This window comes from Prionailurus viverrinus, chromosome A3, assembly GCF_022837055.1.
Source record: "Prionailurus viverrinus isolate Anna chromosome A3, UM_Priviv_1.0, whole genome shotgun sequence".
Taxonomy (NCBI): Eukaryota; Metazoa; Chordata; class Mammalia; order Carnivora; family Felidae; genus Prionailurus; species Prionailurus viverrinus.
Genome location: NC_062563.1, coordinates 30,272,757 through 30,292,099, shown reverse-complemented (window position 1 = coordinate 30,292,099; position 19,343 = coordinate 30,272,757). Strand labels below are relative to the sequence as shown.

General features: G+C 42.7%; 1 protein-coding gene across 7 annotated transcripts in view; it reads right to left on the bottom strand.

Annotated features, from left to right (window-relative positions):
* ATRN (attractin) overlaps positions 1 to 19,343 on the bottom strand; it is a 168,261-nt gene that overhangs the window by 60,301 nt on the left and 88,617 nt on the right. For all 7 annotated transcript variants that reach the window (XM_047851704.1, XM_047851706.1, XM_047851707.1 and 4 more), the window contains exons 14-21: positions 19,028 to 19,166; positions 16,960 to 17,150; positions 14,326 to 14,545; positions 12,897 to 13,082; positions 12,162 to 12,395; positions 6,094 to 6,231; positions 3,265 to 3,358; positions 1,103 to 1,155 (exon numbers count right to left, since the gene is read on the bottom strand). In XM_047851704.1, the coding sequence (XP_047707660.1) occupies positions 1,103 to 1,155; positions 3,265 to 3,358; positions 6,094 to 6,231; positions 12,162 to 12,395; positions 12,897 to 13,082; positions 14,326 to 14,545; positions 16,960 to 17,150; positions 19,028 to 19,166 (1,255 nt within the window). The remainder of the gene's footprint in view (positions 1 to 1,102; positions 1,156 to 3,264; positions 3,359 to 6,093; positions 6,232 to 12,161; positions 12,396 to 12,896; positions 13,083 to 14,325; positions 14,546 to 16,959; positions 17,151 to 19,027; positions 19,167 to 19,343) is intronic.

Below are 19,343 nucleotides of genomic sequence, written 5' to 3'. Positions count from 1 at the left end.
ATACCCCAAATGTGTGATGTTACTAAGTCTTTTGTTCATGTTGGCCAACTGTCTTCTTTGGTGAAATGTCTATTCAAATCATTCCTTGTTTTCAACTTGAATTGTCTCCTCATTTAGTTGTAAAAGTGTTGTTGGTTTTTTTTTTTTTTTTTTAATATATTCTGGATACAAGCTCCTTATCAAATACATAATTTGCAAACATTTTTTCTTCTCTGTGGCTTTTTACTTTTTAATGGTATTCTTTTAAATACAAATTTTAACTTTGGATAAAGTCCCAATAAATAATTTTTTCTTTCAGGGTGCCTGGATGGCTCAGTCGGTTGAGCACCTGACTTCAGCTCAGGTCATAATCTCACGGTTTGTGAGTTTGAGCCCCACCTTGGGCTCTGTGCTGACAGCTCAGAGCTTGGAGCCTGCTTGGGATTCTGTGCCTCCTTCTCTCTCTGCCTCTCCCCCACTCATGCTCTCTCTCTTTCAAAAATAAATAAAAATTTTTAAAATTTTTAAAACTTGTATTTCTTTTATGAGTTGTGTTTTTAAAATCATATCTAAGAATTCTTTCCCCTACACAAAGTTATGAAGTTTTTTTCATTTCTTCTAAAAGAGATATATGTGTATATATTTGCATATATTATATACACACATACACATACAATGTATATCTGTATGTGTATATATATGTGTGTGTGTCACATTTATAGGTTCCAGGTGGACATGAATTTTGAGTGGATGCTATTCAATCCAGGAAAACAAGAACAAAATTAGAGTGGATATGCGAAAACGTTACTCCATTTCTCTGGTTCTGTAACTTTGCCTACTATGTGGATTTTCCTATAGAAAGAAAATACATTTACCCATAAGAACCTGGCCCCTTTGCCAGATTTACCTTTCCCTGTAAGTTAATCATTAAATATTTTATTTATTAGTTCCTAAAGAGGTAATTAACATAAATGAGGTAAATGTGATAGAATGGAAACACATCAAATTTGGACACACCTCCATGATATTCTTACAGCACTTACCATTCTCAACCCATGTTAAAGTATTAAGTTTTATTGATCTATTTGGCCTTTAGACAAATATGAATTGTGAAAACACTTACAATAGCATGTTCCTTTGAGAGGGTTTCCCTGGTATCGATTTTCTACTTCACATCTAGGAGGATAAAAATGAAGATTATTTTCTATTGCTAGGTAAAACAAAATCTACATTCATTTTAAAATCAAGCAGATCCTTTTATATAAAACTAAACTGAAAACAAGTCTGAGTCTGTACAATTACATTCTTCACTGTTACTCAGATCAGGGAGCTTGATGAGAGTCTGTGTTCAGGTTCAGTAGTGATGGCCCAGCAGTTCACACCACCGCCAACGAATAAACATTTGCCAAAGTGCAGGAGACAAATCCAAATATAATAAACCTAGATCCTTGGTTTTTTGAAAACACATAAAAAACACATTTTTACTTTTGTGTGGACTAAATATTCCTCTAAGACTGAAGTTAAAATATTTTTCAAATATTCATTTCTCACTTCCTTCCTCTTCTCCCTGAATAAAACTGACCTGTTCTGTAAAAATAAGCAGGCAAAGGCTAAACACTGAGAATCACATTTATTTATTTATTTATTTGTTTGTTAAACCCTTGAACGTGGTTCACCAGTCTGAAGAAAAAAAATAAAGTCTAATAAAAAAGAAATTACTCTCCCCACTGAAATACACAAATATCATTTATGAACATCAGCAAAACCCAATCTCCCACTTCACAAGGTCATTCATACTGGCAGGCCCAGTAGCTAAGAGCTATAAGAAAGGGAGGAAAGCTTGGGTCAAGCACTCTTCTCAGATAAATAATACGGGATATTGTGTCCTTTGATCCCAGGTGATTCTTAGCTCTTGCTTGTATCTAAAATCTCTTTAATAGGGGTGCCTGGGTGGCTCAGCCAGTTAAGTGTGCGACTTCGGGTCAAGTCATGGTTCGTGAGTTTGAGCCTCCTGTCGGGCTCTGTGCTGACAGCTCAGAGCCTGGAACCTGCTTTGCATTCTGTGTCTCCCTCTCTCTCTCTGCGTCTCCCCTACTCACTCTCTCTCTCTCTCTCAAAAATAAATAAACATAAAAAACAAATAAATAAAATCTCTTGAAGAGAAAGTCTTTTACTGGACCTATACCTCATTTCATTATTGTACACCTGAGAAAAGGAGTCATTAATTTTGTTCTATTATATTTTTCTGTTTAAAGGAGCCTAGATCACAAGGCTAAACTTAATCTTTGATTAAGCATTTCTTCACATACTAGCTTTAAGGCATCATGAAACCAGTAAATATGCACAGCAGTGTGAACTATAAAATGCAGACAGAGCAATTCTTTCCTTGAACATCACCAGCAAGGTCTGGGTCACTGGTGACATTATTACTACTGTTCTTTGGGGGAAAAAAGTTCACCAATGATGTATTTGTTTGTATCAGCTCAATGCTGTGATACTACTATGCATTTCTCTCACTTAAGTCTCTTCTTGAGAATGAGTCAACCTGGAACACGTGTTTTATGAGGTTTTCTGGGGAGGCAGACAGGTATATACTTGTTGGGGAACAATCTCTTGTTTCAACTCACCAGGACACTAAAAACAATTATTGCTAGTCCCACTATTGATGAACAGGAAAACTGAGGCTCAGCTTGGTTAAGTGATTTGTCTCAAGAGCACCCTGCTCAGTGGAGGCTCAGTCAGGGCTAAAGCTCCATGTCTGTCTGACGCTATCTGCATCCTCATGGATGGGAACCCCAGACTCTTCCTTGGAAGACGTCTGACATACTTCACCAAGGAAAATGCTAGAATAAGGAGGGATGGGTTAAAGCCCTGAGGATCATCTCTACTATCAGACAACCAAAATGCTAAATAAAACACTGTCCTGGAATACCAGTTCTTCCAAATTTCTTGGGAAAGGGTGTAATCCCTGGATGTGACAAAAACTGAGTAGCGACTGAGGTGAAAAGATGAATCTAAGTCAGGAACCCAGGAAATGTCAGTGTCACTCAAACATAAAATGTGAACTAAAGAACCATTAAGGAACTGCTGCTGAACCTACGACCTCTTCAGTATGGAGGCTGACCAAATTAGACCTGTCTGAAGTAGAAAGGGTGAACTTCCAAATCCATCAACCCGGGGATCCCCCAGAGCCCATGACAACAAGGCACAGACCCAGCCTGCCTGGCTGTCAGTCACTGACTCCAGGTGTGGCCTGTGGCAGGGGCCCGAGGGTGTGGTACTCACAGCTGGCACTCGTCCCCCTTGACGCCCTTGGTGGTACAGAAGCACTTGCCCGTGTTGGTGTTACAGAGCGACGCATGCCCATTGCACTTGCACGCTGGGGGAAGGAAAAGGAATGGAGGTCACAACTGGCTTAAGAGATGACTACTACCACAGACTTTTCCTAAAACACGTAATTTTATCTGGATTGGATTTGATAGGAAAGACAGATGAAAATGAAAGCATTTAAAGGATAAGATTCAAGTTTTTCAGCTAATGATTTATCTCAAATAATGTAAAGGCAACATTAAAAGAACCAAAATCCAAGGACAGGAGGAAAGAGAATGCTGGTTCCCACTGCCCTCTGAAGCAACCATTTTGATCTATTTTGATCTTTTTGATAGATGGATTTTCACTACTATGACTCATTCATTCAGTAAATATTTGTGAAGCATCTCCAGTATGGCGCTGGGTGTGGGGACACAGACACAGTCCCTGCCCCCACGGAGATGCTCTGAGCAATGACAGCCCCTGAGGGGAGGCTTGGTCTGGCCGCTCAGCCTCAGCTGAGGTGCCTGCTCCACAAAGGCTACGTTTCAAATCCTAACAGGGCTCAGAACTGGGGTGAAATTGCAATGGCAGGTCAGGGGTCCCGCAAGGCTCACTACCCTGCTTCCACTTTAGCCTCTACAGAAGACAACTCCTGTCACCTCTTCTTCCAGCCATCAACAAATCACCTTCTTCATCCAACGCATAAGTGTGAGCCAGGACACATTTTATACATGGGATGAAACAAGTCTTTCGCTCAATACCTTTTCACTTTACACCTTGTTTTTCTGTAAATAAATTAAAGGCATTAGGGCTGAGGACAGGTGTACTTAAATCCTGTGAAGAAAAAAATCGCCCAAAGAAACTCACGAAACTGAATAGGGCAGCGGTTAAGAGGATGGATGCTGGAGTCAGAAGCACGAGTGTTCTGCTCTTGGCTCTGCTGGGTACAGAGAGGAGTGGGGTGTGTTAGCAAGAAGCTCGGGCCTGACGTCAGGCTGCCTGGGCACGAGTTCATTCTCCCGCACTTAGCTCCTCTGTAAGGAGGAGCTCCTCTGGGCATGCTATTTACCTTCTCTAGGCCTCACTCTCCTTGTCTATGCAATGGGGATGAGAACAGTATCCACCTCACAGGCTAGCTGCAAGGATGATGGGAGGTAATACATGAATGAGACACGGTAAGCATTCAGTAGATCATGGCCACTGTCCTTCACTCAGGACTACACAATTCTAAGAGGAAAACATTAAAAACTTGGTGCCACTCATAGTATTTTAAAAATCATGCCGTTATAGATTGCAGCTCTGAAAAAGAAATCTAGCTCTAAATTCTGGACAAGTGAACTCAAGCCCCACAAATGCCTCAGAGGATGTCATTTTTCTAAATGGCAGCTGCAGAAATGGGGATGACGGCACCTGGAGGCACAAGCAGGCCCAGCAGTCAGTCCCATGTCCTGGATGTGGTTCCCCACATGGCCACAAGCCACAGTGAGCTTTTAGGCAGAATGCATGGTCTTGAAGAGGATAAAGGTGCCCGAGGTCCGATGCCCGAGGGGGCCTCAGGCACAGCGTCTTGTGTACATTCCCCAGTAATGTCAGGTACCCTGACTGCTATTGAACGGATGAAGCCCAGTCATAATGAGAAGGAAAAATATGTTTACTAAATACCTTTTAATCTGAGCAAGAATTTTTTACTTAAGAGTGGTGGGAAAGGGCAGTAAGAGGGTACTAATAACTGCCCACATCTACTGAACGCCCTGCTCTGACCACTTTCACCTCAACCCCACCCTATTCTCCCCATTTTACAGATGAGGAGACTGACCCCTGAGAGGTGAAGGGATGTACGGCTAAAATGCCAGCTCTCTCCTGGTTGCTCTGGGATCAGATTCTCAAGGGCCGTGCTAAGGAGTTTGGAGGTGGGATTTGGGAAGTGAGCAAAGATTTTCCTTTCTTATTTACTTTCCTGCTCAGAACCTGAAGGGTCTTCCCAATGGAAACAAGAACAAGCCAAAAAGCAGTTCATCATGTTAAATCCTTAAAATATACTAGAAGTGCTGAGGAGTCCTGCATCTGGTTAAAACCCTGTGTGTGGTTTTTGGGACCTGACCACAGCCCATGACCCACGTTTACCTCGCTGGCCTCCTGCACTGGCCTGGGTGGCAGTCTCTGAAGGGAGCTGCCGGCAGGGTCTCAGCCCCCGCCCTGTCCCACCCCCAGTAGGCCACGCTCTCACATGTCTGCATTTCTAGCTCAGGCGCCTGCATTCCCTCATCTCTTTATCTGACGTCTGGGGCAGACCTTCTTGCCTCTGCTGAGCCTCCTCAGGGGGAAGAAGGGGGTAGCCCTGAAGACACTGCCCCCGAGTTCAGTAAGGTCCCTGGCACTTTCCCACTCCCCTCCCATGCTCAGGGTCCCTTACAGGCTTCTGCTGGAGCCTGCTGTTAGGGGCTCTCCCCACCTCTGTGCTGATCCACCTGATGGTCATCCAGCATTCACTCCAGGGGGGTGGAAATGGAGCGAGGGGACTCAGAGCTTTCCCGGGTTCAGGTTTAAGCCTTTTGCTTTACCCTCACAGTGAATGATTAAAGGCTTAACTCTTCCATTTTTGGCTCGTTGCTTTAACCAGCTACTCAGACACTTGGCAGCCTTGCTCACTCCCTCCCACGTTCAGCTGAGCTCCTGACAAGTATGACAAAGAAATGCAGTATCCAAAACCAAGTGGCTTTTTTCCTCCTAGATATTCAAGTCAAACAGAAGCACTGTGTTCTGCCTGCTTTGCAGTCAGTAACCCCGAGGGACGTGACTCACGCTGACATCTTCCTCCATTTGTGGGATCCCCGTAGAAGCCAGATATGCAGGTCTCGCAGTGCTTGCCTGTGGTCAGGTTCTCACACTTCTCACAGATGCTCTGATTAATGCATTTGCTGTGCCCATTGCACTGGCAAGCTGAAAGAAAAAGAATCTGAAGGGGCCTGTCCCATGGTAGAATAGGGTGGAGTCAGTTCCACGAGATTTACTTGCAACTGTCTTTTATTACCTTATTACCTCTAAATGCAAAATCATTCAAACTGGCCCACTAAAAACTAGTTTGAGAAATGAGATCAAAACATCCATATACGGCTAGTCCAGGAAATCAGAAATATACCACAGCAAGGTGAAAGTCTACAGCCATTAAAAAAATAATTTGCTCTTGTTTGTAAAATAATGTATGTTCACGAGAGTAAGTTTGAAGAACGTAAGGAAGGGAGGAAAATCATATTCAACTGCACAACCCAGAGATCACTGTGCACATTTGGAATTTTAGTTTCAGTATTTTTTCTATACAGTTTAACACAGTTTGTGCTCATATTAACACTCAATTTTGATTTTTTAAAATTTATAGCATGGTTACTTTACCACGTTATTTCATCTATCATAAACCATAAAAAATTTCTTAATGCTTATTTATTTATTTGTGTGAGAGAGACAGAGAGAGAGCTTGCAAGCAGGGGAGGGGCAGAGAGAGAGAGACACACACACAGAATCCGAAGCAGGTTCCAGGCTCTGAGCTGTCAGCACAGAGCCTGACGCGGGGCTCGAACCCATGAACTGTGAGATGGACGCTTAACCGACTGTGCCCCCAGGCACCCCTACCAAACTTTAAATGGCAGAATGATTTCTATGAATCACACGTTATTTAACCATTCCCTTACATCCTGATATTTAGTTTGCTTTCAATTTTTCTCTTTTAGAAAAATAACCACTTTATATATAAAAACATTTCCACAAGTGGAGTTAGTAAGATTCTTGATGCACACAGGACTTTACAACTAGAAAGGCATATAAAACCTGGGCCTCTCAGGACTGCTGTTCACTGCAGATTCCAGTGGGGCCATCCACAGAGTGCATAACCTGTACCACTACAGATGGAAGATCTCATTCTGCAAGTCTGTCTTTTCCCCTCCAGCTCTACTGAGATACTACTGTGTAAGGAGTACAATGCATTGATTTGATACACTTATATATCACTAAATGATTACTACCGTAATGTTAGCCTTGCCTCATATCACATGATTACTATTGCTTTTTTGTGGTGAAAACATTTAAGGTTTACTCTTTAGCAACCTTTGCAGATCTCTCTTGGTTGACCAACGTGATACAGGTTTTCACCGTCTCGGCAACCTTCCACAGTCTTGCATCAGTTCTGTTTACCCACCTCTTTTCTAATCCCTGCAGGTATTTGACTTGTCCTATACAGACTGCAGCTGAAAAACTTAAAAATGACTCTATCAGTTAGGAATGCACCAAGAATACTTGGTGTGGGATATACATGTTGTTCCTGTTAAGGTGAACAACTGTATAGATGTCAAAAGGGCAAAGTACAACACACACACAAAATGTAACACCTAAAACCATTTACCAATAAAAATCTGTGTTCTAGTTTAAGATAAAAAGACTGAACAAATGTTTCTCTCTCTCTCTCTTCCCCTTCAAAATCCCACTGAAAGTACAGAAAAAAATGTAAAAACAAGCATAAATCAATCGGAGTATGGGATAAGAAGAAAAAGTGCTATCAGAAGTGTATTGAGAGATACTTCTGAAATACTGAACAATTTCTAGAAATTATAAAACAGATAGTGTCAGGTATCTAATAGAAAAAGGGGAGTTGAGACATTCTGTCTCCTAATGTAGAAGGCGGGGACAGGGAAAGTGACTAGATGCATTTGACCAACTGACACTTGAAAAATCCAACTGAGGCTGGGAGACAGAGCAGGCTTCGGGAGAGTGGCAAACAGCTGGAAGTATCTCGTGACCAGGTCTGTGTCTGTTCAACCTCACACAACATACAAAAATAAACCCAAAATGGATTGTGGACCTAAACAGAAGAGAAAAATCTATGAAACTTTAAAAAAGAAAACATAGGGGGTGCCTGGGTGGCTTAGTCGTGTCCAACTTTGGCTCAGGTCATGATCTCACTGTTCATGAGTTCAAGCCCCGCATTGGGCTCTGTGCCGACGGCTCAGAGCCTGGAGCCTGCTTCGGACTCTGTGTTTCCCTCTCTCTCTCTCACCCCCTCCCCCGCTCACGCTCTGTCTCTGTTTCTTGGGAAAATAAACATTTAAAAATTTTATTAAAAAAAAATAAAAAAGAAAACATAGGAGGAGCACCTGAGTGGCTGAGTTGGTTGAGTCTGACTCTTGATTTCGGCTCAGGTCATGATCTCACAGTTGATGGGACTGAGCTGCGCATCAGGCTGATTCTCTCTTGAGAATCAATTCTCCGCTTCAGATTCTCTCTCTCTGCCCCTCCCTCCCCCCAGTGCATCACTCACTTTCTCTCTCTCAAGATAAATAAACAAACATGAAAAAAAGAAAACAGGAGTAAATCTCTGTAATCTTGGGTTAGTTAGGCACTGATTTCTGACAGTACCAAAAGCACATGGGATAAAAGAAAACACTGATACACTGAACTCACAAAATTTAAAACTTGTATATTTCAAAAGATTCCACCAAAAAAGTAAAAAGAAACCCACAGAATGGAAGAAAATATTTGCAAATCATATAGTCAGTAAGGAACTTGTATCTAGAATTCACAAAGAATTTTACATGTCCATAAGAAAAAGACAAACAATGCAATTTAAAAATGGGCAAAGAATTTGAATAGACATTTCTCCAAAGAAGATGCAAATGGCCCGTAAGATGCTCAACTTCATCAGTCATGAGAGAAATGCAAATCAAAACCAGTGAGATACTGTTTCTCACATACTAGAGTATCTGCAATCAAAAAACGGACACAGGCACTGATGAGCATGGGGAGAAATCTCAACCTTTTCAGACTTCTAGTGAGAATGGAAAATGGTGCCACTACTTTGGAAAACCCCGTGCCCATTATTCCTCATTCCCACTCCCAGCCCTAGTCAACAGTTAAGCTATTTTTTTTCTCCGTATATTTGCTCTTTTTTGGCCATCTCATATAAATGGTATCATAATAATAAACAGTCTTGAATCTGACTGGTTTTATGGAGCATGCTTTTGAGGCTCATCCATGTCACAGAATATAGTACTCTGCTCCTTTTTGTCGCCTAATAGTATTCCATCATATGGATGTATCACATTTTGTTTATCCATTTGCCAGCTGACAGACACTGGGTTATTTCCACTTTTGTCTATTGTGAATAATGCTGCTATGAGCATTCACCGCAAGTTTTTGGGTAGACATATGTTTTTAATTCTCTTGGGTATATATTGGGCCATATGACAACTCTATGTTTAACTTTTTGAGGAACTGCCAAACGGTTTTCCAAAGTGGCCGCACCATTTTACATTCCTTCCAGCAATGTGTGAGGGTTCCAATTTCTTGAATGTTGTTGAGCATCTTTTCATGTGCTTATTGGCCATTTGTGTATCTTCTTTGGAGAAACGTCTATTTCAATCTTTTGCCCATTTCATAATTGGGTTTTTTTTTTTTTTTTTTTTTTTTACTGTTGAGTTTTAAGAGTTCTTTATGTATTCTGGACTTTAGACTCTTACCAGATACTGTATATGATTTGCAAATATTCTCTCCCATTCTGTGGGTTGCCATTTCACCTCATATATTCCTGATATTAACAAAAATGCATAGATTTAAATATTTCATGAATTAAACTAGTAGATAAGAAACAGAATTATAGATCCTTTGACCTCTTAGAGAGGAAAAAAGGAAATTTGTTTGGTAGACAAATTTGTTTGGTAGACAAAAAAAAAAAAAAACTGGTTTCTTATTTTACATTTTCCTGCTCTTTTCCTTGTCTGAGAATGACTTCTTTATATCCTTTGCCCACTTTTTCTGTTGAGCTTACACATTTTTTTTCTTCCTGGAGGACAGAGGTTTACATACTCTGGATGATAATCTTTATACTGCAGATATTTTCCCCCAGCTTATTTCTTGCCTTTTACTGTTACTTAGGGTGGTCTTTCCCTTACAGAAGTCCTCATTGCCCTGTTGTCAGTGGCACCGTGTGTCAGACTCTTGGAGAAGTTCTTACCCACTAACCTCCTGGGGTCTCTGCACCTAATCTCTCCCAGCTGTTCTGGAGGCCCATCAGCACATTCTTGAGTATTTACCGACAGTCTGAATCAAAGGCCAATTTCTCAGGGTTGATTTCTCAGGACACCCTTCCCAACTCATGGTCTATTCCTTCTTGACCAACCACTGGAAGGAAGGGGGAGGAAGGGAACAGAGGGAGAGGGGGAGGGAGAGCAGGCAGGCAGGCTTAATTTTTCCTCTTCTTGGGAACCTTCCCTCCCCCTTCTCCCTTTTCTTAGAGCACTTCAAGGAAACCTGTTTTTACAAATCCTTTCTCTTCTCCTTTAACATGTATATGTATGTAAACCTTTTCAAAAACCTAAATAAACCTCTTATCAGCACAACAATCAGAGGAATTTTTTCTTAAGGGCCTGGGAGCCATCACTTTGAAATGTAAACATCAAGGAAGCCAGCACCCTACCTCCCTGTCACTTTGGGAATTTAGTCTGGGTGCATTAGTGCCAAACTGTAACCAGCTGCTTGCTGTAAAGATATAAGTAGCTTATATGCCTATTTAAAAAGGTGAGCTTTCTCAGGGCACCCGGGTGGCTCAGTTGGTTAAGCGTCCGACTTTGGCTCAGGTCATGACCTCACGGTTTGTGAGTTCAAGACCCGCATCAGGCTCTGTGCTGACAGCTCAGAGCCTGGAGTCTGCTTCAGATTTTGTGTCTCCCCCTCTCTCTGACCCTCCCCCACTCACACTCTGCCTCTCTCTCGAGAATAAGTAAACATTTAAAAAAAAAAAAAAAAAAAAGGTGAGATTTCTCGTGGTTTTTGCAATCTCATTAGTGGATTGCCTCCGAGGTGTACCACTGGCGTACCAGTCTGGTTTAATGCTTATTCAAAATAAGACTATTTTCTTTTTTTTTTTCTACATTTGTGAAAAGGAATTTCTGGGTTGGCAGGAAATTTATTTTTCATTTTTCCTCTAACAATTGCCACAATGTATTTTTCAGTAAAAAGCAAACTAGAACAACGGATATCATATTAATCCTATATAGCATAGTATTTTCTATTTTTTAAGTTTACGTATTTATTTTGAGAGAGAGATAGTGTGAGTGGGGGAGGAACAGAGAGAGAGGGAGAGAGGAAGAGAATTCAAGTAGGCTCTGTGCTGGCAGTGCAGAACCTGATGAGGGGCTTGAACTCATGAAACTATGAGATCATGACCTGAGCTTGAGTCACAAGCTGAACTGACTGAGCCACCCCTGCACCCCAGTATTTTCTATCTCTAAAATAGAAATTGGTATGTCTGAAGGTATCTATATTAAACCATTAAAAGTTTTTACCGCTATGAAGAACTGGACCTGAGAAGAGGAATTCCAGCTTTTATTTTATCTACATCTGCAGTATTTGTTTATAATGAACATACTTCATTACTTCTGTAGTGAAAGCAAAACACCTCACTTGAACTTCTGTGTTTTCATTGACATTGAAAATATTTTTCAGGGGCACCTGGGTGGCTCGGTCAGTTGTGTCTGACTCTTGATTTCATCTCTGAGTCATGATCTCACGACCATGGGATTGAGTCCCTCGTCAGGCTCTGCGCTGGTGGTGTGGAGCCTACTTGGGATTCTCTCTTCCTTTCTCTCTGACTCTCCCCAGCCTATGCTCACTTGTTCACGCTCTCAAAATAAATTAAAATAAACTTAAAAAAAAATCCCAAAACAAAATTAGTTTAAAAAAAAATATTTTTCATGCAAAACTATTTCTCCTAAAATGATGTTATTTTTTTCCTAAAGGAAATTCATATAAATAACATAGCTTTCAAAGTTTTATTCTTTATAAATAGGCAGCGAAACACTCGATTTTGGGCACTCAAGACAAATTACCTGGACAATGAATGAAAGACCAGTTGTATCTGCTGTCCTCCAGGCACATGCTGGAATTGAGAAGGGGCTGCGGGTAGGAATTTCCCACAGGGGCCTGAGAAGGCATCTTCACTGGTCCTTTATAGGAACCTTCTATGCATTTCCCTTTGCCAGTATTGCTGGGGTCAGTACACCAGCCGCAGCCTGGCTGCTCCAAGCAATGGCTACAGGTACAGTAGCCTGAACAATTTTCAGCTGTAAGAGGGCACAAGTTACAATTCACTAGCACAATTCACTAGGTTGCTTTGAATTCATTGTATTTAAATTACCCTTTTTAAAAACAATTACCTTTTTTTTTTAAAACAAACTATTCAACTTCTGTCAGTTAAGACTCCTATTCTAAAGTGACTGTTTAAATGACACAATAAATTTAAAGAGCCCAATATCTTGCCCAACACAGAATAGGGACTCCCCCCCTCCTCTCTCAATCCCAGGATGTTGAGGGAGAAAGGGACCTTAGTGGTCATCTACCAGAGACCATTTATTTCATCAATCAGGAGAGTAAGGTGTGGAGACGTTGCACGGATGAAGCAGTAGGATACTGAAGCTGGGCAAGCTGCTTCTGTGCTCTGTGGTCTATCCCACAGGGCTTGGTTCTGCATGAAGGTTCTCCTCCGGCAGTCTCAGCCTTGTCCCTAAAATGCTCAGGGGACGACAGCGCGGCCCCACAGCAGGAGCGGCACCCTTTTCACTTACGGGGGCAGCTGCTCATGGTGTACCACTCCATACACTGGCCAAAAGGGAAGGAGGCCACGTAGGCGTTGGAGTCCACGCACTGCTTCATGTTGCTGCACCACATACACTCTGAGCTGCCACTGGTGCACTCTCCACACGCCGTCCGCAAGGCACATGGCGTCCGGCACTGCTTGGCACTGTGGTTCGCTGGGAAGCAAACCCAAGAGAGACACTTAGAGCTCCCACCACGTTGGCTGAGATCAAAAAGGCCTGTCAGGGTGGGTTGTGACCCATTAGCGTGTCACGACATCAATGCAGTGGGCTAACATTAAACGTAGGGGGAAACAGAAAACAGAGTCACCATGTACTGGTTAGTCAAGTATACACATACGCTTTGGGGGTAAAAAACTTTCTTTTCAAAGAGCCTTAAGGACAGACATGAGGGAACAAGCTAATCTTTCTATAAGAGCAGTGGTTCTAAAGCTCCTTACAAAATATGGGACCCAGGATATTGAAACCCACCTCAACATGAAAACTTGTATCTTTGTGTATTTGGGGGGTAGAAGGAGCACAACATTCATTAAATGCACCAAAGCATTCAGGACCCAAAAAGGCTGAGAAGCTCCCCTACAGGAAGTTTAGCAACCGTATTTTAAGGGGATTCCTCCAGGGCTATGCGTTCTCTTCTACACCTGTGTACTCTTCAGACAACTTACAGTACCTTGCTAAAATGAGACACTATGTGAATGGAGTCCAGCCTCCCAAAAACCTCCCACAAAATTCCATCTGCTGTGTGCGTCCCTGCGTCCCTCTGCAGGAATACGACGCTTGCGCGTGCTGCAGAGGCTGCCCCCAGGCCTGCCTTTGGGAAGCTTGACTGTAGCCCAGAGGAGAGACCCCAAGCCCATGGGGAGCCTGAATGCAGCCCAGAGGAGAGATCTGAACCTGAGAAGCTACTCTGTGGGTGCTCCTCGGTACTCTCTCACAGCTCTAGCGTGGTTCAGGTTTGCTTCTGCTGTCATGTAACCGCTCTCCTCATTTTTCTGTCTAGTGTCCCTGCAGTGACCTGCTTGCTCTTCTGATCTTTTCTTTGCATTCTTGTTCTCTCTTCCACAGCATTTCTTTGCCAGCACCAAGACATCTGCCTGTCGAAGCAAATTCTCAACACTTTTTGTGGTCAACACACCAATCAATCTCACTGTAAATGAGAGTATTAGGCTCTTTTGAATAGAATTAGTGATTTTTGTTTATGATTATGGCTCATAGTACGCAGAGCCAAAGACTATTTCCTTCTGCGTTTAAATTCTGGGTGACACTCTACTTCATATGCTTGAAACCAATACTCCATCTGTTGCTCGTGACTATCTCACACATCTCAATATTTAACTATGCCTCCTACAGTTTCTCTTTCAGTGAGCTTCCAATGACAATCATTCACCCATATACTTACCAGGCCTTTCGCAGACACTACCATTGAGTGGGTTGATGCAGGTTGCAGCCTTCAAGCCCCGAGTACTGGGTTCTGACAAGATTCCACAGAATCCAGCATCACTGGGCTCAGACGGCATCCACTGTAGCAAACTATTTGTGAATGGGGACATATCTTCCCAGCACCAGTAGGACACATTGATCTTCCGAAGGCCAACCCATGGGGTTAAGGTGAGCTTGGACTGCAGGCAAAAGAGACACAGCTATGTATAAGCAATGTCTTGAACAAAACAGGCTTCTAGATAAAAACCACTAAGTTACATATACCCACAGATAAAAGAAAACCTCCCTATCCTGACTGAGCCACGGCAAAATGATAGGACAGACTATCATTTTAAAACTTATATATATCATCCCTGGCACTTCAATATGACCATTTTACAAAGGACAGAAATATAAGTCAGAGAAGATATAAAAATTTTCATAGAGATTAACAGCAAAGAGGTAATAATAAGTCCCTAAAGTACTATACCCTATGGCAAATGTTACACAGAGATGGCCATCCCCCAACCTCGGTTTAAATGATTACTTATGCATAAAAGCATCTTACCAATATTTATGAAATACTGGTTATACGCTTATCCTTGGATCATTAACTAAGCTTGTGTTGGGGCTTTGGCCAGTTCAGATGATTGAAGATTTGTACTTTCAAGCTGGGGAGCACTGCCTGGCACTGAATTTTCTAGGGAATAAGAGGACCTCTGGGAGTCTCTGCCATCTTCTGCTCTATTAAAGTTTTCTTCTTGTTACAATTTAAAACAATTTTTAAGTCGAAGTATACGCTTTAGTCCAGAAATGAAAGATATTCCTAATATTGGCAGTTACAAACAGAATGTACAATGTATTTCCATTTTTGAGAGGAAAAAAATATACATGCCTGTTAAAGATGTCAAAGAACTAAACATACCCAGAAGCTATTTTTAGTTGTAATAAATGATATTTATTTTGATTTTAATGCTAGCATCTTCTAAATTTCCTTTGCAATATGCATTTTTTAAGGAAAGAAAGCTAATTAAAATTAATACCTTTTAAAAGTCCTTCAATTTCTTCCTCTTTGGCTTCAGGATAGAATTCATAGCAATCAGCATTATACACAAGGCCTCTCTGGATTTGATACCTCGTGAGGCCCGGCCACAGGACCTCCCTTCCCCCTAGCCCGCAGCCAGCCATGCAAACATACCTGCAGCTCACCCCTCGATCTCCACATCTTGCATGTGGCGGTACAATATAAAGATGGTGTTTCCCTCTCCACCTTCCCAACTCTCTCATCTTCAGAGATTACCTCTCTGGCTGTCTATCAGCCAGCCTCTGCCCTACAGGCTAGGTCCAGCGCTCACTCTCGTCCTTCCGTGCAAGCCTGGGATTTAGGTTTAGACTCACACCTATGGCAGCACATTTCACTACAGTTGTCTTTTCACCTGTCAGTCTCACCACAAGACTGTGAATTCCTGTTGTACAAATGTGTTCCCAGCAGACCTGGGAGCTATGCAGAACCTTCTGGAGCCAGAAAACTGGAGGAAGAGGGAAAAGGTACCAGAAGATAAATCTGTGGTCAGCTGGCAGAGCAGGACCCTTCTAGCCAGGTGTTTTTTCAAGGACATTGACCTGGGGGTCCCTGGTAATGTGGAAAGCTGTAAGCCATCAATTCTCCGAGGGAGTGACTACAGGTAAGACCGGCCAACAGCCAAGGACAGAACAGAGGAAGAGAGAAACAAATCTCTGATGGAGATTATGCAATGTGAAAAACCCTTCAAAATATCATAAAACATAAAATGTGGCCATAGTGTTCCCTGAGATAACCACATTTATAATGTATTGCCAGTGTCTGAAGTGTCCATGCCATACCAAAGCCGCACTGGAAAAAAGACCAACTGGAGAAAAGTAAAATACTATAGGGCCCCTCCCACCAGTCACACAGCAGGTGGTATACAGAGGCCAATGTAGCCAGGACCCAGACCACACTTTCCATGTTTTTCCCTGAAGGGGGCTGCACCCAACAAAGTGCTGCTCATCCCTCTCTAGACAAAATGTGTTTGTAGAATATCAACTACAGGTCACCTGAGGGCACTGGGAGGACAGGAAGAGAACTTGGGGCTTTCTGGGCTCAGAAACGTTTGATAAGAAGGTGCCCTCTCCTTTGGAGCTGGTCAGACCTAAGGAAGACGCAACAGTTCTTAGGGTGATTACCATTAAATATTACACACTGTAACAATACCTGAAACCTGACAGACTCCAGTGGCTTCCTTCAGCCTAGCTAGTCGGTAGTGACATCCCCTTTCCCTCTCCCCCAGAAGAACCCAGAAGCCAGGATGAAAGCATCAGCTGATGTCACAAGGGTATGTGACACACGGCGCTACTCAACATACGTGTAATTATCCCTCTGTCTTACAATCTAATAGATATGACTTACAAAGTGTGAACAATTTTAAGGTAAGAAAGAAAGCATCAAAGGAAGAGCATCTGATCGTGCCAATCCAGTCTCAGTATACTCACACACTAGCACTCTGCGTGTCAGGCACATCACAGGGAAGCTGTGTTCGTGCTCTCAGTGGAAGGGTGGGTGGTAGAAATTTAAGTTCTGAGGATGTTAACTCACCATGCTCTGTGATGACTGCATTATTCGCAGCTGCTTAAGGACAAATTCTACCTTCTTCTGGGTTGTAAGAGAAGCCAAAAAGGCATTGTGGTTCCTACAGGACAATTTAGCATTGTCATAATTCTCCTTGGCAGTGGTAATTTTCAAACACGAGTTTCCGACCAAATGCCAGCCAATGCCACAGATATTTTCTTTTGTAAAGCGGGGGAAAAAGAAAAAAAAAGAGTTTTAGAAACCACACAAAACCACTACATTACCAGTTTGAATCACCGGAAACCTAGAAGGTTTTTGCAATTTGAATTCCACAGTACTTCACTAGGATATGGTGACGGCATCCAACCCATCACTAAGGACCAATACAGAATAGAAGAAAGTTAGACTTCACCAGTCCTATTTCCTGGATCTCAAGAGGCATACTCTAAGGTCAACCCTCTATATCTTGGAAGAAAAAATCTTAGGTGCCAGTGCTCAATTTCTAAACTCCTTTTTGACGAACAATTAGAAACAAGACTAAAATCCTAAGTGAAGAGCAGAAAAATAAATATGCACAATGGAAGGATGGGGAAGAAAACTGTGGAGTGTGGAAATGAACTCACCAACTGGTGAGTGAGTAAGACTACAGTCTTCAAAAGCTGCACTATTTTCACATCAAGTGGAAAGGGCACAAATCAAGGGTACAAAACATCCCCAAAGTGAGGTGGGAAGATCCTTTTCAGGAAAAAACAAAACAAAACAAAACAACAACAAACCCAAAGTGATACAGCTGGAGCACATGAGGCAAGACGGGAATCTACTTCTGCAGTCACCCTGAACCCACCCAGCTCAGCTCTGTGCCCTGCTCCACAGAAGCTCTGCACGCTTCCTAAAAGGGCACAGCAAAGCAACTTTGCCAGAAGTAAGTTCCCTGAAGAATGCCACCAACAATGCCCGTTACCAGTCAGTGAGGTAAATGGAAGGTGCCATGGGAAAGGGTTCATTGAAGAGCAGATAAAGACTTGTTCTTGCAGGGTGCCTGGGTAGCTCAGTCGGTTAAGTGCCTGACTTCAACTCAGGTCATGATCTTGCAGTCTGTGAGTTCGAGCCCCACATCAAGCTCTGTGCTGATAGCTCAGAGCCTGGAGCCTGCTTCGGATTCTGTGTCTCCCCACCCCTCTCTGCACCCCCCAACCCCACTTACACTCTGTCTCTCTCTCTCAAAAGTAATAAACGTTAAAAAAATTAAAAAAAAAAAAAAGACTTGTTCTTCCAAGTGTGGCATCAGTGTCACTACTCGTTATAATCTAGATTCTAGAGCCCCACCCCCGATGTGTATGAGAATCTGATTTCTGACAAAATCCCCTGCAGTGCACTGAAGTTTGAGATGCCATGAGATAAAGAACGAGAAGCTCACACTCATGCAAGATGAATCAAGTACTTCCAAAGGACATTCAAAAGGGGCCAGGCAGACCCTGTTGCCCTGGGCATGCTTCAGCTGCTGCACAGAACCACAGATGTACCCCTTTTGGGAAATCGTGGTTGAGCAAATGTATCATAGAACTTCTGTCGTGGCTGGCCAGCCTGAGGCCCTCAACTCTTCATCCCAAACCTTAGAGGCCATAAATTGAGATATTCAGGACTGGAGATCACCCTAGGAGGTGCTGCTGATAAAGGCATCTCTCTTCCTTCTTGTCAGAAGGTGCTGACAATCTAATCCCAGTGTTCAGGAAGAACTATTCATAAAGTGCCCCTCAGACTGACTGGCTGCCAAAATTGCTGCATTCTACTGCCAGGTGACCACAACAGAGGCGAGCAGAGACAATGCAGCAAGCTCGAAGATACGGAGCCAAACTGTCATTCCATTCCCCAGAGCAGCAGATGATGCTTTACTTTATCTCAAAGCACAGTACGAGCAAATGCTTAAGAACTGTATTTTCATTAAAAAAAAATAACCACAATTATGGTACGGTGGATGAATGGTTAAAATGAGTTTGTTTCCTGTGCTGGGTTCAATCTGGGCTGCACAGTATGGGGGGGCGTGTGTGTGACGTCTCTGGACCCATGCACATCAAGATGCCCCTACAAGGCCTACCAGGCAGGGCGATGCACTCCTGATTCCGGGGCTCCCACTGGCAGTTCTGGTCCAGGGCACAGCTCCTACAGCTGGTCTTCTTGTTACAGTAGTACATGGGGTTATCCTTGGGGCAATTCTCATATCTGGAAATGGAGATCTAGAACACAGTGGACAAAAGCTTTTCTCAGAACTCATGGTGAGGACAAAGAGGATGTTAAAATCAACAAAATTTTAACTGAGGAAGCAAACTGCAAAAAACACACAAATAAGATGCAGACGAATCAGGCCTGCAATGGAAATAGGGTGCTGAAATCTTCCGCACAAGGACATGCCT